The following is a 24,327-nucleotide window of genomic DNA, read 5'->3' on the forward strand; positions in this document are numbered from 1 at the left end:
CCGTGTTACAGTGAATCCGACGGAGCCTCTGACTGAAGACACTAAGACAGAATTATGAAAATGATCTGGTCCGTGCGTGCATGACAAGGCCAAACTCTTTATGAGGAAGTAGGGGTGTGACGTATCGTCTCGTTAAAGGTAATATCATGGATTTTTGTTTTTTTTACACCGGTGAAAAAATGAATACCGCAAAATCAAATGATGACACCATTCAACTGAGCCAGACCTGCGCAGTGGAAAACGCTGTATGATCTGCTGCTGCCATTAACTTTGTTTCTATTTTTCTTTCCCATAAAGTACGGTGAATGTCTCCAGCGGACATTGGTCAGGAGGCGTACACCCTGGACAGGTCGCCTGTCCTCTTGCATTACATCCTTTGATGATACCAAGACTGCTAATTGTATTACCATCAAAAAAATAAAAAGGTTTCACTGAGAAACTGGCATTCAGAGGTGTTTTTGTTGGGTGGTGAAACTGAGTGGAGAATACAGAAAGAAACCAGGAATCGGGTCCAGTCGACCGTCATGAGATTTATCGTACAATGTATGTCTGTAGATAAATAAGTAAATAGAAATAATGAGTCAAACGGAGAACAGAAGAAGGAATGTGGAGACCTGGAGGAATTTTGCAGGAGCTCAAAGGGAGGCAATGGGGGGGAAGTAGAGAGGGAGCGGGTCAAGGGAAAAGACGTCTGAAGAAAAGGAGAAAGACAAGAAAGAGGAGTACGAGGGGAATCTCAAGCGCCACTCTCCTGGGTTCAGCCTGTTGTCATAGTAACAGCAGCGAGGCAAGACGAGCGGCAGACAGGCAGATTCCCTCCTTCGTGATCTCAGCCTCTCTTTATGTCTCTCGCCCAGACATTAGTGGACAGCTGATCTTAGTCCCCGGTTGTGCCTGTCTTCTCGTTCCTCTGCTGACGGACAATGGGCTGACAGCGAGGAGACCACTGGCTACTCCACACACGGACACCAACCAGCAGCATGTCTGGTTGATATCAGTTTATCTGTTTTTATTCTTCTGCTTTTTACTCTCTCTCTCTCTCTTTCTCTTCCTTGGAGTTTTTCTTCCAGTACATTACAGTCCAACCTTTCCCTACTTAAACACACACAGGAGGAACGTTGTTACACGGGAGCCACTTTGAAATGCTGCTCCTGACTCCGTCCTCCACCGCGGCCTCCGCTGTCTGTGTGACTGCAGAAGATCAACAAACTACCAAGTAAAACTTTGAGCTCCTCAGTTGCATCTCCTTGATTAAGTTGGAAGCTGATGCTCTCATTTCACTGTTGACTTGCTAAAAAAAATTTTTTAATTGTTTGAATAGAAACATTTTAGCCACCAATGAGGAAATAGTGCTAACCCAGCCAATTTGATTGTGAGGAAATGTTTGGTAATTCAGCAGCTGCCGTTTCCATTAATCAAAGAATTGCGCAAATTGAGCTGATTTGCTGAATGGAAACACACCTATCTAAAAAAGAAATAAATAAAATACTCACGTTTATTCTTAAGGGTTTGAGCTTGGATGAGGTGGGTTTTTTCAGCTGTTTCTAAATAGATGTATGTCGCTCCAACGCCTGAATAAGACGCTGACGTTTCTTCTGATTGGCTGATAGGTGATGAGCGCCAGCGCCGTGGCTGAATTGTGAATGCATCTCATTCAGCTGTTTACATCTGATGCTGACATGATATTTTATAGCATGAACAAGCTCATCCACGCAGAACATCGATAAATACTTGTGATAGAAGGCCCCGACATGCTTCATCCAAACTGCCCAAATCGGTTCTCATCGACGAACTTGCAAAACTTGAAAAATAGGGCCTTGAAAAATGTTTCTGTCTTAAAGAGTTTTATTATCACTTTAAGACCAAGGTTTGATAGGGATCTCCAGATTGTCTACATTTCTAGATCTGGAGTCTGTCAGCTTCCATTAACGTTTCTATTAGGGCTGCTTGCGGTGCGCCTGCAGCAAGCACCACTAAAATGTGGTTATTACACCAGGTACTGTTGTGTTGACAGTGTTGGCAGGCACCAAGTCATGCTGAAACATTACATCTGCGTTTCCACGAAGCTTTTCGGCTGAGCAAGACGTGCTCTGAAACTTCCTGGCAGACAGCTGTGTTGACTTCAGACTTGGTTAGATTTGGTAAAGCACGGTGGACCAACGGCAGCAGATGATGCGGCTCCACAAGTCGTCCCTGCCTGAGGAAATGCTACACAGGACCTCAAGCGACTTGGAATCTTCACTTTCTCCCTCTGGAGCCTCGGTTTCCACATTGCATGTGAAATGTCCTTAAAGCTGGAGAGGGTATCCTAGAGTCCAGTCCGTTTGTTTTCTTTCACCTTAGTTTTTATATCGCTCTTTCTTTTTTTACTTCCACTAAACATTTCCTTTACATGCTTTGAATGCAGCATATAGCGAACAGCCAAATACTTTGACATTGGCCTGCCTGTCTTTGTTGAGTTTCTCATTGGATTTTTTATTTTTATTTTTAGAATCGTTGATTTCTCATAAGATGTAACTAATCACCAAAATTAACACTAACTGTATCACTCTGCTTTATGAATTGCATCTGTATGTTGGAGTGCTCCCTGTAGGAGTTTAATGAACAAATGAAAACCTAACCAAACAATTTAATCAAAGAGAAGGCCTTCATTATTTTTATTTTATTTACAAATGCAGTTTACTATCATTTTTACCTCTGTTTGAAAGGCAAAACTTTGTCACAGCACGTCGTCCTCCTCCTGTAATCCAATAAAGAAAGAAATGAGAAATCCCATCCCGTGAATACAAACGCAAACCAAGAGGAAGAAGAACCAGAATGGGGTTCCTTTTAGTTTTTATTTTTGTTGCAAAGGATGATTGAAATCTTCTTTGACATATGGACTCAAGTGCAATCCAGGTGTTAAACGAGACCATTCTGAAGCATAATTTTGTCGAGTCTTTAGCTGTTGACGAATTGCCATGTGGCGCTTTACTTCTAAAGCAAATCAGGGCCTTGTATTTAATTATAAAGTAATAAATCTCTAAGTGGCCAGCGCCTGTCCATTCATAAAGGTTCAATATTACGCGAAAGCTTTAAAAAAAAAAAAAAGCCGCGTTCGTCGTGTGACACGAATCAGAATGTCTAAGTGCCTCGTACAATGAAGAAGAAAAAAAATCTTTTGCCCTCGTGTTGACACCCGCAGAAACGGAGCCTCAGAGGCTCTTCAGCAGGTGCTTAATGTAAAGCAGCTCAGCAGAAATGAAGGAGAACCTCATAAAAATGTCCTCAACACAGTGGGAAACGGCACAGCAGCTTTCAAAGGCGCTACAGCAGCGACGCTCGATTGGACAAAGTGGATGGGTGTCCGTGTTAAAACCCGAGTGGAACCAAAGCCAATAAAACCCACTGGTATTTGCTTTCGCTGCGTTAGTTTATAATCCATCCTGTTTCTGAAATTATTCACCTCTCTGCTTCTCTGCGGTCTAAACGTCACACCCAGGCGTTATGATCAAGTCCTTCAGAATAGCTGTGGTTAACTTTTGATGCAAAGTTGGATCACTTTGTAAAAACAACATTTTTCACTGAGTACAGCTGAGTGAAAACGTGGACATTGTTTCACCTTTGGCCTCCGGGTGTGTTCAGTTGGAGATTAGGGGTTTTTTTTCTGTAAAGAACAAACCCCATTGTATAGTGTACATGAATATCACAGCAATAAACCTGCATGAAGATATTTTGCTCATATTAATCATCCTTTTTAAGACATCGATTTCACACTAAGGCAACACAACACCACCATCATCAGTGAGCAACCATAAAACAGAAAACTTATTATATTATGTTATAATATATTATAGTGTAATAAAAAAATACAACGTGAGGTGACAAAAGCAGAAAATATAAAGGAAAACGAAAAAAGTTGTCAACAAAAACCAATCAAAATCATCAAAGCGCCCCCTAGGGGTTGAAAGACTAAGGCATCTACTTTCTTTTGTAATTTTACTCTTGAACTGGAGCTCAAATGACCGGTTTGCTTTCCTTACAGGCAGGAGACAAGTGTAGGCGGAGGAAACAATCGGAGCCGCTCCTGTTCCAGTCCAGCTCTCGTCTCCAACATGCTGAAGGAAGCCGCCCAAACCCGCTGACCCACCGCTCAAAGCGTGCTTGCAGCACATAAGCTCTGGCCACGGCGCTGACCGCGTTCGCTGGGCGTTTGTTCTGTTTGTGAAACCCACTTGCTGATTCTCGCAATTCAAAACGGAGAAGAGAGAAGAGTCGTCAGTTTAAAATCATTGCTGTTTGCGATAGTTTGAGCTCGAGAACACATAAAATAGTCGGTTTTTGGTTGCATTTAATGTGAGACGTAACATGTCAAACAACAAACTCCAGATACTGAAAGAGTTGTTATCAACACATATCTGGAAGTTCGCACCAGGTCATAAATATGGCAAATCTTTTATATGTAAGCTAAAAACAAAAAAAACACTAAAAGGCAGTGGACCAAGAACCAAGCCTTGGGGTACACCTATAGTCATTTTTGAAGCAATGATCTCTCTACACATATGACAACACATTTTTCCACAATATACTAAGCTTTTCTTTGAAAAAAAAATCCGTAATTGTCATTTCTGAATAGAAATATTATGGCTTAAAATGTAAAGATTTTAAAATCCAACCCAGATATTGTATTCTGATTGTGTGATGAGTTGCTCTGTATATTTATGAAGCAATTACAAGTCTCTGGATATGACTGCAAAGATGTAACATTTAGGTAACCTCATGTACCCAAAAGTAACAGCCTGATAACTTCTTGGAAACAATACAGATTACAGTAGAGTAAGGAAGTTGATCTTAAAAATGTTTAAGAGCAAAAACAACATTTGGCGAATCAGTTCTGAAATCACAAGGACAGACTACAAATGTGAGGATCTAAAAATACCGATATATCATGTAGTGTATTTTGTGGAGCCGCTGTGACCACTGTTTAACATAAGCGGCAAGGATGTTATTTTATTTTATTAAAACTTTCTGGAAGATTCAGGTTTATTTTTTCAGGTAAAGGTCGTTTTATTTATAAAGCACATTTTCAGCAACAAGGTAATAATACAAAGTGCTTTAAGGAATTAAAAGGAAATACAAACAGAATAAACTAAAGAAAAGAGCAAAAGAAGAAAAAGCTAATAATGATCCAAAGTAAATAAACTAGATACTCGTATTCAGGGTTGCTAGATCAGTATAAGTAAGTATCTTCTGGTCTAATGCCTTTTCTGGTTTGGAATAATAGGAGTCTAAAAAGTAGTTGCTAAGGTCGTTTTTCTGAACTCTAAGTTCTAATCCCTGTTCTGGGTTGCTAAATAAGTGTAATTAAGTAAGTATCCTCTGGACTTCTGGGATGCTGGATAAGTATAAGTATTCTCTGGACTTTCTAAGTGTGCTCTAAACTTGTATCTAAGCGATCACTGGAGCGTAAGGAAAAGTAAACCCTTTGAAGCTCTGAGACAGACTTTGAAATTGAGCCCGCAATAAACTAGTTACAGCATCTTTTAACAGCCTGAAACCCCGGTGTACTTTGTTTTTTATTGCTAAAGCAGAGTGACTGATTATCCTTGAGCAAAGTGGCCACAGACTCAAACAACCCTGACTCCCCACTGTCCTCTGTGGATAACTCAGGTAGATTTCCACGTTGTCTTCAGGTCCAGATGCGTTGTCCTCCCGACAAAAGGGGGATGCATAACCGCCTCTTGGCTGGGACGTTTCAGGATGACGGCAGCATCTGTGGGGCTGGAGCGGAGCAGGGAAATGGGAAAAAATGTCAAGAGAGATTAGCAGGGATGGAAGGGCTGTGAAGGAGACGGAGAATGCGAAGCAATCTGAAGATATGGCAGGAATCGTATCTGTGTATAGAGAGGACAGCTTCGTGTGTCTCTGTGCGACGGGACACACATTTGTGATTGTCTGTTTTAATGCCTCACTGGTTTGCTGGTCCACCACCTGCCAAGTTGTTTGCAAGAGAGCGTGTGTGGGCGTGTGTGTGTGCGTGTGTGTGTGTGTGTGTGTGTGTGTGTGTGTGTGTGTGTGTGTGTGGGTGGGTGTGTGCGTGCGTGTGTGTGTGTGTGTTCACCGGCGACTGCGCATATACTGTAGCTGTTGGTTAGAAATGGATGAAACCATCTCTGAGTTGCTCATCTGGTACAAAAACCTAAAAGATGCACTAACTGTTGTTACAAATGACATTGAATTCATATTTCTGTTAAGAACCCTGAATGGGTTTTGATGGCATTTTAGTTTTATAAAATCAGATCATATCTGGAAACCTGCAACAAGACACAGATATGGGAAATCCTTTATATGTAAACTAAAAAATAAATCTGAAAGGAGGTGGACCAAGAACTTCAGCCTTGAGGTACACCTTTAGTCATTTTTGAAGCTATGATTTCTTTACACAGAGTGCAAAAATATTTTTCTCCACACTATGCAATGTACATTAAACCACTCTAATCTTTAAGAGAACAAGAGTGGTCATTTCTGAATAGATGTAGCATGGCTTAAGATTTTAAGGATTTTGAAATCCAGCCCAGATACTTTACTGCAATTGAGCCAAGAAGCAAATAAAAGTAGGCCTGTCACAATAAATCAATTAATCGCACAATAAAAGAAACTGAATAATTTTTTTTTTCCTTTAGTCGTCGTTTTTCTGTTTTCTCTCTCTCTTTTATTTATTTATTTTTAATCAAAAACTGAATGATAAAAGTCTACAGATTGGTGCTTTGGTCTTTCCTTGGGAGATAACTTTGTTTACGCAGACTTCATAATTCATTTAATTTGTTGTTTCTGTTCTTTTGCTTATTTATTTTTAGATATTTGAAATGTCTCCCAGTTCAAGTGTTTAAATATTCATTACAATTTAAAGTTTATTGAGCCTTGAGAATGTGTTCTTGCATTATTATGGTATTACGATTACAATAAATGGCTTCAAAGCAACAATATTATCGTTTATCGCAATACGTTCTGGGACAATTTATCGTCCACCTGTTGTGACAGGTCCAATTACAAGTGTCTGTTTGTGAGTGAAAAGGTTTAACAGTTAGGTAATCTCATATCCTCTATACCAAAGTAAAAACATTCTTGTGATTTTTGACTAGTTTAATATTAAAATTTGACACCCGTAAGGATTTCAAGACTATCGCTTCTTTTTCAGCACTTTATTTTTTTGCTCGATTTAATTGGTTTTCATTTATTTCCCATTAATGTTTTTTTTTTTTTTTTTTTGCTCAGTTAGAGGAAGCAAACTACAGAAAAACACAGTAAAGACATCTTTATATTGCAAAGGTATATACACTTTTAAACAGCGAAAGGGAAGTGAATAATGGAAATGACAGAAAAAAAAATTGCAAGAGGTTGTTTTCATTTCAAATCTGGTATTGATCAGCAGCTACTGTAATTTAAATTTAAATGAGAGGTCATCCTTTTTTTCTTTTTTTTTTGTCAGTCTGGTGACACTTGAGCTTTATCCCACACTTAGTTTTAAATTCATAACAGTCACATTTGGACACAAAGGACGCCTTTGTGAAAGTAAAGTGCAGGGTGAGGACTCCAGGGTCATCGGCCCGCCGGGGCAGACTCCGGGCATCCTGACCTGTCCTTCTTTAATCGGGGCCGCCTCGGATCTGATACCAGAATGTGGCTCGGGATTCTACCGCTGACAAAACAGCGTGCATCCAGGACGACGGTCATAATGAAGTCCCACAACACTTCCTTCCATCTTCTGTCGTCACGGTATTATTAGAATGTGATCGGCTAAACGTACGCCGACAGAAGACTTACTGTATATATGATAAAGTTACAATTAAAGTTCAAACTCAGACAGAGAGGAAGGAACGCGAGACGTCGCTTTGAAGACGCGTTGTTGTGTTCCTGCGTACCAAAAACCTTCATCTCCACACCGACAGTCGCTTGCGGTTGTCATGTTTGAAAATTGTCGTGTTTTCTTTTTTTTTTTTTTCCGGTCAAAGTGTCGATTACTCGCCAGATGTTCCTTGGAGCAAACATGTTGTAACGTATGCAGCTGTTTGGGTTATAAAATACATTTAAGAGCCAGGTGTTGGAATTCTGCGTAGAACTACAACTCAAAAAAAGAGAGAGATCATAAGCCAGTAATAACAAAAAAAAACCCTAAAAGCTCTTGGGGGCCACAAAAAAAAAATGTTTTTCTATTAAAAAAGTACTAGCTGTAAGTGAAATAATCTGCCAGTGAAATAAGATATTTTAATTTATGATATGGCAAAAAAAATGATTGTTCCATTGGCATTTTATTTCACTTATAACTAGTTTTTTTTTTTTTATCAGTATTAATGTATTATTGAATATCAGCTCCAATATCATTCTGAAAAATTACTTGCCTGTCCGTTTGTCTTATTTCAAGTGTACAAAGATATTTGCACAAAAAGATAGACCAACAACATTTGGTAGGATTTGATGTATTTGCAGTGTGAGTGCAGTTCGTGGGCTTTCATGGCATTTTGCATGCAAATGTTCACATGTAAGCAGGTTTGAATATTTTTTACTATAATTATATTGGGTTCTTTTTGCATTCACTGTATTAATATCCGCAATTTATCTGTTGGAGATTATTGAGTCTATACAATTATTTTTGCCATCACGGGGTATTTTGCTCACAATAACATTGCTGCTAACTTTTAAGAAGATAAATGAAGAGGCAATACTTCAAAACATGACCTAAATAAACTGCGAGTTTTAACTCAAGTACTTCTAATCTGAAGAGCATAATAATAATAAATTTGGAATTAAAGAATTGCATTGACTTCCCGATTAAATATGATCATTTTAGAGCAGCACTTTCTTTAGCAAAAATGAGTAACATACCTATTTGCATAAACATTCATATTCCTTGAAAAACAAACATTCTTTTTATTTTTTGAGCACCACAATTAAATATTTGTATGAGTTCATTTTTAGCAGCGGACCATTTTATTAATCGCCTGCAAAAGTGATCGACAAAAGCCACTCAATTAGTAAATTAAGTCTCTAAACTTTTCTGTTAGTTTAAATTTTTCTGCTGCTTATTCCTGTGCCTTGCCTGGTTTCCGGGGCAACACAAAGAGGCGCTTGCCCAGGGCGTCATCCGTGCAAGAAGCGCCACCGCTGGGCTTTATTCGTCACAGCCGTTAAGAGACGGGGCCCGTACAGAGTAACAGGCAGCCGAGCTTAACGCCGCTCTGGAGTTGCCAACCGGTGAGCCGAAATGAAATGTTTTCATTTACAACTCTGTTAGCCTTCGTGTCCTCAAAGGCCCCTCTTCAGAGATTTCTTTTTGTCTGATGAACACGGAACGAACGGCCGGTGCTTCGGCCCACGTAAATATAGGCAACAATCGAGGCAAGAAGTTCATCTCTAGTATCCGAGACCCTCGGATGAAAAGAAATCCGGAGGAAACGGTTTGCAGCAGAACGTCAGCTCCTGGTCAAGCATCAGTCACGTACAGAAAGCGGCAGAGCGGAGAGGCTAATCCTTGGAAATCCAACAGAGTCTGGGTTTTTTTTGTTGTTTTTTTTTATATAAAACTCCCCTTGCTTCTGGATTAATTTGAGCTGAAATTAAATCTAAAATTGGCTTGCTCGTTGTATACTTGGCAGCCTCTCGGTGGTGAATGGGGTGGGGAGCGAGGGCAAAGAGAATATCAACACACACAGAAAAGCAGTCTGGGGTTTTTTTGTGTTTTTTTTTTCTCTTTTCAAATTGGTTTTCGCTGAACGAGCACGCGGCAGGGTAACATGACATGTTACAAATGATTTCAAGGCAAAATGATCAATTCAGATATTGTAAACAAGAAGTACGGCAACATATTTGTGCAGATTTGATAAACGCCGCATTGTACATTTTGCTCATGTTCCATCTTCGATCTTGTTTCATTTACATCTGGTGTTTCTTTCAGTTTTGCTTTTCTTTTTTTTCTATTTTCCTACCCACCCATTTACCCCTGTCTTCATTCTTTTTCTCCATTACAAGTCCCTCTCTGGCGTAATTTTTCCATTTTTCTGCATGGCTGTTTCTGTCACTCTGCACCTCGTTGTCTCCTTCGCGCTCCCCCCCCCCCTCCACCCTCCACCACCGAAGCGGCGTAAGAAATCTCTGGAAATCCACTCCCTCCATTTCCCACCTGTCACTGGTGATCAGACTCTGAATCTATCCAATCCTGCGGATCATGCAGAAACTGGCTGTGACCATTTGACAAATGCGGACGACGGTATTCGGACCTCCTTCGCCCCACCAGAGCGAGGCCACGTGCTCTCTTATTTACATTCAACGCGCCTCTGAATCAGGCTTTTCTTTCTCTCTATTAATTAGTGGGTGTTTGTTGGCAGGCTGCTGCCTTTCAGCGGTTGCTGTCAGTGCGCCTCACAGCTGGAGATTTGTGCTTGGTGGGCCTTTCATGATGGGAAGAGAATTCTCCCAGCGTCCTCCGCCATCTGTTTATAGGACTTATCACCATTCCCCAACTGAATCCCTTCCCCTCCATGCCTCCAGCATGCATTCAGAATCTGTCTTTTCAACCCACTAGCAGGTCTCGCTGCTAATCGGAGAGAGTATTTTATTCGCGGAGGAACTGAGGTTTTTGCCGTCCTTCTCTGTTCGCGGGTCAAAACGACGTGTCACGACTGCAGACGGTCGATCCGCGTCCCGCCGGTGTGACTTGGCTCTCAACAGGCCCAGAGCGAAATGTTTTTATTAACTGTAAAGTAAAAAATAAAGTAGTTTCGGAGGTGGAGTCAAATTTTAAAGAAACTACCTTGCTCAGAAAGATTGTTGATTCAGCCTGGTTCTACTACAACCTTTACTTTGCTTAAAGCCACGGTATGTACCTTTTACAAAAATATGTTTTGTCCGTGTTTTGTAAGTGCGATCATGTTGTGACAGTATGGTATGAGACAGGTAATGTGTGGAAAAAAATTTCACTGTTTCACCTCCCTGGTGCCAATCAGAGCCTGGAGGAGGGTCTTAGCGCTGTCAATCAACCTCCTGTACGCTGCTCATGTGCTAATGATGGATAAACAACTTACCATTACAGGAAAACTGTTTATCCGCCATCATTGGTGGCTATGCTAATTTGTCTTAGCATTCGTGGCAGTTTAGCAAAGAGCAAGCGGGAAGGGATGAACACGGGATAGTTTATGTTATCTTGTATTAACACTACATCTAAAACCCTTTTTTTTAATGACAGTCACATTCTGCAGCTTTAATGCCAGACTAATGACAGAGATTTTTTTTTCTTAGTTTTTTGGCAATTCTTAATGTCACAGATTCAGATTACTGTACCTATTAAACAATTTGAGAGAGCCTAGTTGATGATGTCCCGGTTGCTGTCAGTTTTGGAAAAGTTTAATTCACAACATTTTAGTGAAATTTATACACCGACATAATAAGAAGCACTTCTCAAAGCCACTGTGTTCCTGTGCAACATGTTAAAGCCAAAACAAACCAAACCCAAATGTCAGGATTTTGACTCAGCCTATAAATTATAAAACTGCCGGTTCAAGCTAAAAAAAAAAAAGAAAAAGAAAGTCTGGTTATAGTTTATTAATTCCTTCAGGGACAAAGAAGGTGATTTGATGTCCCGTCATCCGATGAACCCAACAGTGAAGTGCTCGGCCTTAGTGACCGTTGTTGCATTTTCACACTTCACTACAAAGACGACATCATAAGTAGAGAACATTATGTGGGAAAGTTGGGGTAACGTCTGTAAGTAGCCGCTTGGGTTAAAGGTTGAGCACAAATGGTTCTTTCAAACTGACGGTCGCTATAAGCAGGAAGATGAATCGGCTACAAAGTGGCTTAAAAGCTGACTCAGTTACACCAGTTCAGACTAAAGAGCCGGAACCTCTAGCAAACCAAAATTATTCCACTTGTAGGTCATACAATGTAACAACAAATTCTACCACAGATCGAGGAAATTTGTGTCTTTGCGAATAGAAATAATGTTAGTAATCCCAGCTGACCTGAAGCAGAGTCTGAAAAGCGTTTCGTCTTTTTACACAGCGCTGTAAACATCTGGTTTCAGTTCTCTCTCTCTTTTTCTCTCTCTGTGTGGGTTTATAGTTATTTTTTTAAACTTTCAGTTTCAAGAGAACATCTATCTGGCTTTTGATTTCGTCAAACTACTAGTTTAAGATCAAATTATCCTGGAAGCAGAATGTTTGTGTTCGATCGCGCAGGAGAAACTTGGGATTTTTGTTTGGGAAAAAAAATGAATAAATTCACTGATGTCCCCGATTTAGCTTTCAGTTACGCTCTGGGCTGCTGCTTTTGCTTTCTGCTGGGGCTATTTTTTATGGCGTTACAGTTTTCATTTCCCTCTTATCTATAATTCAAAATGTTTATGGAATTGAGTCCTGGGTTACTTTTTTAAAAGTCAGACATATCGTTTTTCCTTAGCATGTGGGGGTGTGTGTGTGGGGTGTGTGTGTGTGTGTATGTGTTTGCCTCATTGTCAATTTAACGAGAAGTCATACGAAGGAAAAGATAAATAGTGAAAACAGTGAAAAGAAGAAAAAGCTTAAAGATGCCATGGGTGACTAAATAGTGAGAGTCTGTGAGATGGGTGGATTTTGATAATAAGGTTTTGACCAGTTGCAGCTCTCTGAAGCATGAATAAAAAAAACCCCGCAGCACACACATACTGTAGTATAAAACAGAGCAGAAACTGCACGCCATTATTTCCGTCACCGGCTTGTTTTGTTCTGGCACAAATTCATAGAAAACTGCTTCCATGTTTATCTGAAGCTCTTTCCTGTTAAAAGTAGGTTGAGTCCAGCCTGCCTGCCTGACTCTGGTTTTTTGCTTTTCTTCAGAAGCCAGTACCAGCAATAATAATAAAAAAAAAAAAAGTTGGTTTTCCACTTCTTCATATACAAATAAGATTCGTAATCAATTACATGAAATTATGGCTTTTACGAGGTGTTTATGTACAGTAAACACTGAGACATTGTATGGTTTCCCTCAGTTTATGCAAAACGCAGTGCCTGTAAAAATGCACACTGCTTTCGATGTTTTAACCTTTTGCCGCTGTTACAGTTTTTGTTTGCTGTATGATATTCTGTTTAATGTTTTCCTAAAAGATTGTTGTAAATGAGAATCTGTTCTAAATCAACTGGCCTGGTTAAAAAATAAATACAATTCAATCACAATCAACAAAATTAGTTGTTTTTTTTGGACCAAAAGCTATTTGACTAATAAACCGTATTTATTAAGTATATTTATGCAGTAACTTATTTTATGCTACACACTTTAATTCATTGTCAATATTTTGTAGAAAATAGTCTCCACCTTGGTATTAAATGTTTTGGGGGGTTTTCGTACATTTTGTGAAAAAGTTGATTATGATTCATTTGCAGACGCAACAAAAAAGGGAAAACATCCAAGAGGGTGAATAGTTTTTATAGGCCTTGTTACACCAGCCAAACATGTAACCAGATTTATTTATTTGATGCTACAACCACAACATTGCTCTGTAATTGGGTTTTATGTGGTAGACCGACCTGGAAAAGCACATAGCTGTGAATTGGAAAGAAAGGATGCTTGAGTTAATACTTTGTGGAAGCAGCTTCCCCCTCAGACACAGTCCCAGCAGGTCCTCCATGTCTCTTTTTTATGACTTTTAATCTTGTCCATTCTCCTTTGCAAAATCCAAGCTGTTTTTATAGTTATGTGGGCTGAGAAACGGCTATGTGCAAAAGTTCAAATGAGCGAGTAGTCCGACCCAGAACCGGTACTTCCAGTGGCGCCGCCAACTAAAGAACCATCAACGGGAAACGATGTGGAAAACAGAGGATCGGAGACGCGAGTGGACCGTCTTGAACCGGGCAAGGAGACGAAGCGCCACGGGCAAAGAGGTCAGCCGTCCACTTAACGACTGCCTGGGTCAACCATCCCATCACCCCTGGCAACCCAGAGCGAGTCTTCCTTCCTCACACAGTCACAAAGGACTGTAGCTACCTCATGCCGGTATGGACATGTGACACTTTGACAAAATGACTAACTTACATTTGAAGAGAGAGTGTAACAAACCCGACGCTTCATGGTTGTATTTGTTCCAGACGTCTGGAGAGAAACCTCAGAACAGGGCAGAGTGTAGTGAGTCGAGAAATAGCCGTCACACAGAGAAGTCTACAGTATTTATTAATATTTTAACAGTTTGCTAAAGTTTGTTAATGGGTAGCTTTAGCCACAACAGGCAGTTAGAGGATATTTGTGAACTTGATATGGGCCAAAATGAAAAATGAGTCTGACGCTCCTGCGTTAGTCTAAAGTGAAAGACAGACGACAAAAGAACGGCAACAAAAACATACTGAAGCTCCAGTCTGAAACGCAGGAAGTCACTGAACCTAATCAAAAAGAAACTCGGATTGACCTCAGCGCTCTAGATGAGTCAGATGATGGGGAGATACTCGCAAGCACCTGCGAGAAGGTCGTGAATTGAGAAACAGGTGAGACAAATGTGGATTTTTTTTCTTATTACTCTTATTCAAAAACATACAAAAGGAAGCACTCGAGCACAGTCCCAGGGTAACGCGGCTGTAAAAAAACACAAAAAAACAACACGGCCGTGGTTTTTCCTCATGCAGCGAAGAGATGAATAAAAGGAGACGGTGAGTAATAAAAGAGCTGGCGCAGATAACAGAAGATGGAAGTGGATAAAACAATTTTTGAGGGGAGAATGATAGGCGTAAAAGAGTGACATTGAAGAAATGATAAAATACACTGGGAACGGATGAATAAATCATATAAACAAGGAGGCGCCTGAACAATGCGCAAGCAAAGGATGCACTCCAACACATAATCTGTTAAAGTATTGATGAGATTTCCTTGGTAGCGATAAATCCTTCAAAAAGGGAACCAGAACAGAAGAGAGAGGTACAAGGCTGTCAATGCAAAAGTCCCTGAAGATTTAATGATTTTCAGAAAATATTCAATTTACCCTCCTTAGTTTACAAACAGCTACGGTGTCTGTTCGATGAAAAATACTTTTGTCATTTTTAGCACGTCGTGGTTGTTTCGAAATATCCAGTCTACGTTTTTAGATGGGATAAATTGAAAAATGTTTAGTAAGGACAGCAAGGAATAACAAAAAAACCCCAGACATTTAGAATAAATAAATACAATAAGAAGGCTTTCCAAATGTAACTCCACTGTACAAATTTCTAACATTTAACACAGTTAAATGTTAGAAATTTCCTCTAATTTTATTGTCAAAGATAATTTGAGAAAAGGCAGTTTTCAAAAGATTGTTTCATAAATTAAGAGAAAAAGATGTCCATGCCCATATTTGGATAAATAATTGCCACCTAAGTCAACTACATTTGCAGCCCTTGGAGCTAATCAAGAAAGTTAAGTGGTTTTGATGATTGGCAGTTAATCTTTTGCTTCACTCTGAAGCAACGTCACATTTTCTTGCTTTAATCCATTCACTTGCTGGTGAGTTTTAGTTGATTTTTACACCAAATGAACCAATTTTCATTTGGTCTGAATCATTTTTTAATTTGTAACTTTTTGTAGGGTTCTGTTTCTGTTTCACACGTAGAAAACTCCCGAGTGAACCAGCGTTCAGTCTGTTCACAAAACTCAACCTGAGATTCAATTATGGAAAATTGTTCCGAGTTCTGAAGCAGCCGCAAACCGTAACAACATTTTCCACTCTACGTATGACGTTCTTCCTCTGAAATGCTGTTCGGTTATACATACATTTTTGTCAGAGTATATTTTCCAAACATTTCGGAGATCTCTAAGGTATTTGTGAGCAAATATAAGACAAGCACAGAAGTTGTTTATGGATGGCGGCGTGTATCTTCTTGGCACTCTCCCATGGATGCGTCTATCTTAGCATTGAATCTTTAACACTGACCTTACTTGAGGTCAGTGTTAAAGGTTACCGTACGGTCCGCAGCGCTCCATGCATTGTTCTGAGTTCCTGCGTGACCTCCTGATTTGTCGATGTGCTCTCTGATTGATTTTGGTTGGCCAGCTGCTCCTAGGATTGTTTGCCAATATTTCATGCTTTCTTCATTTGTGAAAAATTGTTCTCACTGGGGTTTGCTGGACTCCCACTGCCTCAGAAATAGTTCCCAAATGGCTGGATTTCATTTTGTTTCCTTATCTGTTGTTGAATTCCTTTACATCAGCGCACAGGGTCTTGCTTTTTCAGACTCTTTTCGGCAACTTAACAATGACAGGCAGGCCTTATTTAAGCGATTTCTTGATTCGAGTGGCTTGGCACTAAAAAGCCCTTCTGACTTTTAAAATTTAAGTTTGCTTGTATTTTTTTGGAAAACTATCACATTTAATTTATGGGGTCTAAAACTGTGAAACATGGGTATTTTATTTTCAAAGGTTACGGTAATTGGCCCTTCAATCTTTCCCTTATTGCTGTAAGTGTAAGTGTGTGTAGGCTGTGTGATGTAGTGGGGGCTCGTCCGGGGCGTACAGACACAACACAGCCTGGGATAAGATGAAGTGCCTCTGTTTATCCTACTTGAATTTGATTGGATTTTTTTATTGCAAAAGTACAAGATTTCTTTTTACAGATTATTAAAAACTTAGTTCCAAACACCGCTACCTCTTTGCATGTTTTCTGTAGTGCATGGTAGATACAGCACTTATTGGAATATATGTTTATATTTCTTGTTTCATCTCCTCTGTTTCTATTAGTCTAAAGTTTGGGTAGATCCTTATTCAGAACAGTTTGCCTATACTGTGTATATGAAATAATAGAACATTGTAAGTTTGGCTAAAGCTTTTAAAAAAAAAGAACCAAAAAAAATGACAAGGAGCTTGTTTCCTTTTCTTGTTGAGTTCATAATGAGACCATCTGTTCCAAGTGTAGGTACACCGAGTAAAACAAGTTGTCTAGGTAACAGTGAGAAAACTCTTCCTCAAAACAGTCTTTTGATTTGTAAGTACGTCAAAACGGTAGAGAGGAGCAGTGAACTATGCTAACCATGCTAACGTATTTTCAGTTCTGCTTAAAGCGTGTCCTTCGAAATCTGATAAACTGCAATTAAAAAGAATAAATTGTGTCATTTAGCAAGTTTACTGATTCTGATTATGTTTGTGGATGCTGTGCAATCAACACAAACCAAAGACATGATCATTAGTTTTGCCTTCAGAATTAGGCCCTTTTAAGGAGGGAGAAGTTAAGGTATTGAGCTGATGTTAGGCGTTACCAGGTAGGTTTTCACTAACTTAGACTGCAAACTATTATTTTCTGATAATCAGGTGGTGCCCCAACTTGGTCAATTTGATCCAAATTAGATAAAATTTATTAAGACTTTGGCATTTATTAAGTCATCCGTAGTCAATCCTATTGTTTCGTAACACACTAACATGCAGACGTCAGTCATGGTAAACGAGGACTAGTTCGTCACACAGAGCCTCGCAGTAGAAGAGCTGCATGTGAGCTCTGCTTATGTCTTGTTTGAACACAACAGATCTGTAGAGAGAGACAGCAAGATGGTGAGTGACAAAAAAGGTGAGGCATATAGAAAGATGGAATTAAGTAAACCAAAGTTTTATGGGAGGGAAATGAGGTAAAAAGAGTGACGCTGACCATAAAAAAACCAAAAAGATACTGAGCAAAGAACATGAACATGGGTGAATCAAAGAGACTTTCAGACAATAGAGACGCAGAAGCACTTTAATAGATCTTATATCTCAAATAAAACAAAACTGGCACAGAGGTTTTAGAGTGTCTAAACATATTTGACAGAGTTCTTAGACAGCGCCAAAGACAATGTTCAAAAAACTAACAGGTTCTAAATAGTTAATAACCTACAGAGCCTAGAGTTGTTGTCTTTTTAAAGTCCATTCTTTGAATTCTTTTTTTTTACTTTTCAAAAACGATTTGGGTTTAATGTGTTGCATTTTTAGTGCCTGGTTAAATGTGGGACCATTCAAGAATTAGAGAAAACGTTTGGCACTAATGGTGACACTGGAAGAGAAGAAAATGTCAAACTTAATCTAAAAGAAGCAAATGTGGACAAAGTTATTGCCATGTGTTGGAAGGGCGAGGTTCTGTCTTGTTCAGTAGTAATCTTGAATGTTCTGCCACTGCTGTTTGGAATAAGACATTCTCAATTTCATATTTTTATTCAGTAGCTGAATTGACAAATCATGCCAAAATTAGCACCATTTTTCTTGCCAAATGATTGTTTGACCACATTTTTAGAAGTCTACTTTTCAGAAATGCACACATGCCAGATTTAAACCCCGACAACTGAAAACACAGAAAGTCAAATGTACTTTAAAATTACTTACCAACCACAGCTTTATCCACAAACTCTTTCCCCTGGCAAATGCATTATTAACATACAAAAATCAAGTAATTTTTTTTTTTAATGCAAAAACAGGCAACATATGGGTTGGACCCAAAACTCAGACCACAATCCAGGAAGAGTTATGAGAGATTTAATGACCAAGAAAATGTGCAAGATGAACAACAGGACCTGCAGGATAAACAGGAAGGCCAGAGGCTAGATAGACAAACTGGGAATACTCCAGAAGCAGGAGGTAATGGGTTGCCTGGTTGACCAGGAACTCCTACACTGAGAATCGAACCACAGCAAACTTGCTTACGTGGTGATGTAACTGCAGAGGAGTACAGATTGTCCACTTACTGGGGACTGTTTGACCCGCAGGACCATGAAGAGAGAGAGAAACTTCAGCCGCTGAAAACCAGACAAGATGACGTCGTGGAGTGAGAAAACTCCAGCTGTTGGGTAAGTTGATGACTTTTACAGGATGATTACACATGTAGGACATGTTGATACCAAAGGCAGCGCTGGTTATACCATGGTACGAATGTTATGGTTGATTTTACATATATACAACTTTCAGAAAAGAGCTGCGCAGCAATGCCTAAAATTATTCAAGAGCAATAAAGTAATATTCGCAATACAGTAAAACCACAAAACAAAGAGGCAGGAAGAATGAGTAAAGACTAACAAAGTAGTATAGTAATTTAAGAAATCAGTAAAATGCAGTAGTAGATGTAGTAGAATCAAAATACATGTAGAAAACAAACAAATGCCAAGGAATAAAAGTCAGTCATAAAAATGACCCGGTTACATTTTTAAAGCTTTGGGGGATTTTTTTTTTTTTTTTGTCAATAAAAGCCATAACAACAAAAGCAATATCACAATTTTGTAGTTTAGTTTTTGGAACATCTAAAGAAAAATGAATGTGTGACCTAAGAGCAGATGTGGTGGGGCTTAAACATTAAGAATGTTAAGAAACAAACAAACAAACAAAATTAAAATCGTTGGGAATACGACACAATAAGGTCATCGTGCGCGTTGCATGTTCTGATTTTGCAGTGCCTGTAAACAGTCATGCAGTAGCTGTGTACACTGAGGCAGCGGTCTAAAGGCGTGTTCGCGTTTATCAAGAGTGCTTTTCAATGTGTTCTTTAGTTGGAAGTGGCAATTTGAGGACAACGTCTGGACAGTCTGCACCAGCGGGAAACTATTCCCAGTTTCATCAGCACAATGTGGAAAAAGCACAATGTGGAAATGTGCTTTTCCACATTGACCATACCCGCTTCAAGTTGATGAGACTGCACAAGACAAAAGTTCCTCCCAGATAACACAAGTTGCGAGAACTCCCCCAGCCAAGCCTGTAAGGAAATACTGACATGACTTCTTCTGAGAGGAATTCTCTTCATTCTTGTAGAATATATACAATCCTTTCAATGCTTTTGAAGCCTTAGAAGGGAAAATATTTAATAAAAATGCAGCATACCTTTTAAAAAAACCCTCAAATGGCTTAAAAGGAAGCCCTGTGGAGATTCACTGATGTGGACTGAGAACCTCCTGCTGGATAAACTGGACAAAAGCAGCTGTAGAGAATCGCCTGTTATGCCTACGTGCTGTTCAAGGTTTGCCAAATCTTTGAGGATTTTATGTGTGTTGCGTCTTTATTAGGGAAAAACATTAAAAAAGAAATCTGCCTAGCTGTCAGTGTCCCCCTGTTGGCTCCTCCATCATTTTATTCTTCCTGGGCATCATTTCTTCCTCTCTTGCCCTTTGAAAAGCCCCCATCGATTTAATGTGACGGACAGAGGAGAAGTGAGGCACTGCTCCTCTGACAGCTGTAACACTCTGCTTCCAATTGACCCGGTCCCCTGCTCCCACAGTTAGTTCTGATTATGGACAGCAGGGGCCTTAAATCTACTATACTCGGGTCAAAGGCAAGCAGTGGGCAGGGGGACACAAACCTCTCACCCCTTTGGGCACCGCCAAAAGAAGGGCTAAAAGGAAAGACGTGCAGACACAACACATGGGAAGGCTTCTTTGAGACCTCACGGATTAGCAGACCACAAAAAAATAACTCAATTTAAAAATCTCTTATTTATGCAAAGGGATAAGTGTTATATAATTAGACATCATTTTAAATACCTGAATTTTCTGCCACTGTAATTCCTAGTAAATGAAAGAAGGGGGGAAAACCCCATCAATCTGCGTTTAAACAGTTTGTTGCGTATATGACACGAACATATGGAACTGTAGCAGTGCCAAAGCTTGTCTGCACACATTTTAAAGAAGATGTTAATATAAATCCATTCCAAGAGTAGATTAAAGAGTGAAGAACTCATTGAGAAGGTCCGTGTGTAAACTGAAAGCCGTTTACGTTTCAGGGGTCCATCTGATTTATTTGAGAAATCCTCTTAATCACACATGTTTACTGTGAAACACAAAGTGTCTTTGTTCTTTTTTGCTCTCCACTGTTATTCTCTGATAAACCCAAAATCAAGCTCCTGGTGTCACGTAAGGATAAATTCTACATAGTTTAAATGCATACGGCCAAGGCAGGCCGGAGGTTTCAGTGAACTTTGTGATTCTCGAGGCGACATGCTTCGACGCAGGCATGAATTATATACTCATCACTTTTTGCCATCCTTAGCCTTAACAATAAAATATACACAAACACAAAAACAAAGATTTGTTTCTCAAATAACTTTGCTTTCAAACATATGTCTCAGTCAAACCCATCAGACCAAATCTGATGGGTGAAATCTGAATTCTCCCCCCAAATAAAGACGTACAACACATCCAGATTATCCTGAGAGCTCATGACATTTCCCTTTCCATTATGACAATCACCAACGTGACTTTTTTTTTTTTTTACCTTTAAAGATCTTCACTATGAGCTCTTTAGTGTGGAATCGTTTCACTGCCAGAGCTGGGAAATGTATTCAAGAGCGGTATCTCACTATAACAAGAAGGTTTTTCAATAAAACAAGAAAACTCTCGTTTTAAAGAGAAACCTGTTGAAATGCAAACAATTCTCATTATAGCTGCAAAACCTGATGAAATGTGAAAACTTTATCGCTGTCGATCCAAAACTAGTTAACACGACAAACTTTCTCATTATAACAAGATACAAAACTCGTTGAAATAAGAAAACTTTCTAATTTTAATGAGATGTAACGACACTCTCCTCTGACAGGTGACGACTTCTGTCTCTTCTTTTTACCCCGTTTCTTCTAGATGACATATAAAAAAATCAGATGTTACTGTCTTAGTGTTTTGTTACAATCGGTCTTATTTACAGGAAAGATTTTTAAATTTTACTGAGATATGTCTCGTAATAACTTCTTAAAAATCTTGCTATGACTTGAAAGTTGTCTGAATTTTTGTCCAAGCTCTGGCAGTTAAACATTTCCATACTTCAACATCTTATTTCCCACTGATAAAATGTGAAACACACTGAATTAAACAAATGTAGGAGGAAAAAAAAACAGCACTTTTCCCATCAATCGACTTTACATTTCCCATCAACTCAACTTCCTATTTACTCCTCTCAAGTGGGTCTTCATGCTTCCATCATTATCTCTTAAAGTCACACGCTCTCTCCAAACTAACTTCCGTCTTCTGCAGGCAAGGTCAGACCCGGACGCTTCCGACAATGTTATTTGTATTCATCACGTCTCCATTCACACCAAACAAGCAAACTACGGGCCGGCGAGCGCGGTGTCATCACTCTCCTCAGGTGCTCTTCGCACGGCCCCCGCCGTTCATTCCTACCCTGACGCCTGATTGCGTGCATATCATCGCGCCGTTGGTATTCTGAACCCGACCTGTCCGACTTGATGAGATTTCCTTTCCCTGCGAACGCAGGCCGCTTTCTTCTCTCAACAGGAGACCGGGAACGTCGGTTGCTCTCATCGTCGCACCTTGAGTGTTTTGCTGTCAATGTGAAGGAGCGGAGGCTAGGTGAGGGTGGGGGGATGAATTTAAAAAATAAACATGACAATCAGGGAAGAGTGGAAGAGCGTTTTGCTCTCGGGCGCTCTCCGCCTCGAGGCGTTCAGGAATACGGCTGATGCGTAGCAAACGGAAAGGAGGTGGGAGCGGTGGGCAGCGAGACAGATGGAGGGGTGGAGGGATGGAGGGAGGGAGGAAGTGAGAAAATAAAGGAGAGGATGAGAGGTTTGGCCGAGGGAGATGTGAGTCAAGGCGGTTCATTGTGTGCAGGCTTCATGCTGTAGGTGCAAGGACGACATCTCCTTCAGAACAGTAAACACACCACGACGGCGCGTCGGCTCGACCCGTAACGGCTCGCATTACTTTATTGCTGCCCGCATTGATTAATGAACATTGTTGACAATTAGAAGCATAATTCACATTAAAAAAAAGTCATTTCTGTTAAACTGAAACATTATTATCCAGAAATCTCTGCCAAGAAGTCATGAAAATCTTGAAAACAAAAAAATCACATTTGTTCCCTTTAGTAAGTGCTTAAGTTAAAGTAAAAAGAGACAAAACATTATTTTTTGTAGCAGGTTTTAAAACAGCAGCGAAAGAATAGAGGAGATGTCTTTACAGTGCTTTCCGCCGAACATGCAACGCATTCATGAGTTGTGGGAGGACGCAGTTTCATCATGTTGAATATTTGGTTCGACCCCAGTTCCTTCTGTATTCCATGAAAATAAATCATGGTTTTTTTTCCCCCCTCTGCGCAGAAGAAAAAACATCCAGGGAACGATTCTTTCTTTTTACCCAGCAGGAAAAGAGCTTTCTCTCAAGTGACCGGAGGACACCAGCTGGTGGCAGGATACAGGATGCAGTGGACAGTTTTAAACCTGCAGAAAACAGAGTAAAGAGTCACGTCAACGCCGGCAGGTCTGGAAATGTTAGTCTGCAGAATGGCTTGACTTGTAACCTGACAATGATTCAGACCTGTGAGGATAGTGTTGCAGTGATCAGTGTAACTTCAGATTAATTCATGGATGTTTTTCTCAACATCTTGCTGGGACATTGGTCCTAGAAATGTTCTTCAGGTGATAGAAGGCTGGCTTTGTAATTGTCTTTATGTGTCCCTGAAGGTTCAAACCCAGATATCAGGTCTGATCAATATAGTTTCTAGCAGTAATAGCTGTACCTGGGTGCTGACTCTTTATTACACATCCATTGGTTCAAAAATAATTAGCTTATTTTTAGTTTTTACTTAACTGAAGAAATTTATGACACCCATTTGTTCTATGCATCTATCCTTGTAATGTAGAGCTGTGTGTCATCTGCATAGTTATGGTAATTATCTTGTTTGCTATTATTATCTGAGCTACAAGGAGCATGTAGGGTGACAAATAGGGACGCCCCAGGATAGAACCTTGGGGAACCCCACATGTGATTTTTGTCAACTCTGATGAAAAATTATTAAATCCCTGTGTTTTAAACAAGACTCAAACCAGTCAAGTACTGTAGCAGAGAGCCTGATCCAGTTCTCCAGTGACTCCAGTAATATACCTGTTGTCAACAGTAGCTGTATTTCTATTACAAATATGTGCAGATCTCTGTGGATTTTGTGCTAATGTCGAAAAAACACAATTTTGCAATTACGGTGTTTCCATTAAATAAGGCATTAAATTACAATCACACATAAATAAGCTTGTTCACATGACTAAAAGTCATCATTAAAAGTCATGGCAGCGGCGAATGTAAACAGTTACATGCTTGGCTGATTTATGAATGAAGTATATTCATAAATCAGCCGTGGCGCACACGCTCATCATCGATGAGCCAATCAGAAGGGACGTTGGTGTCTTATTCCGGCGTTGGCGTGACAAAGTCCTTATACTTGGGAGCGGCTACGATTTGGGGAAATTGTAGTCGGTCATTTTACATCAGAGCTATGGATTCAACATGTTGGAATGACACACAGCTTTTTATGAACTGTGTGATGCTGTGAGAGCTCTGGTGTAGCCAGCTGCACATCGTCCGAAAGACAACAAAAAACAAACCATCATCCGCCTACTGCTTACGGTCGTCTTCTGCGTCGTTT

General features: G+C 39.8%; 1 protein-coding gene across 1 annotated transcript in view; it reads right to left on the reverse strand.

The window, feature by feature from the left end:
* Positions 1 to 17,721: 17,721 nt before the first annotated feature.
* The window catches only part of LOC102225648 (beta-1,3-N-acetylglucosaminyltransferase manic fringe-like), a 30,391-nt gene continuing 23,785 nt past the window's right edge, over positions 17,722 to 24,327 (reverse strand). The window contains exon 9 of the mRNA XM_023334066.1: positions 17,722 to 23,128. Within this exon, the coding sequence (XP_023189834.1) occupies positions 23,068 to 23,128 (61 nt within the window). The 3' untranslated portion in view covers positions 17,722 to 23,067. The remainder of the gene's footprint in view (positions 23,129 to 24,327) is intronic.

This window comes from Xiphophorus maculatus, chromosome 5, assembly GCF_002775205.1.
Source record: "Xiphophorus maculatus strain JP 163 A chromosome 5, X_maculatus-5.0-male, whole genome shotgun sequence".
NCBI classification, from domain to species: domain Eukaryota; kingdom Metazoa; phylum Chordata; class Actinopteri; order Cyprinodontiformes; family Poeciliidae; genus Xiphophorus; species Xiphophorus maculatus.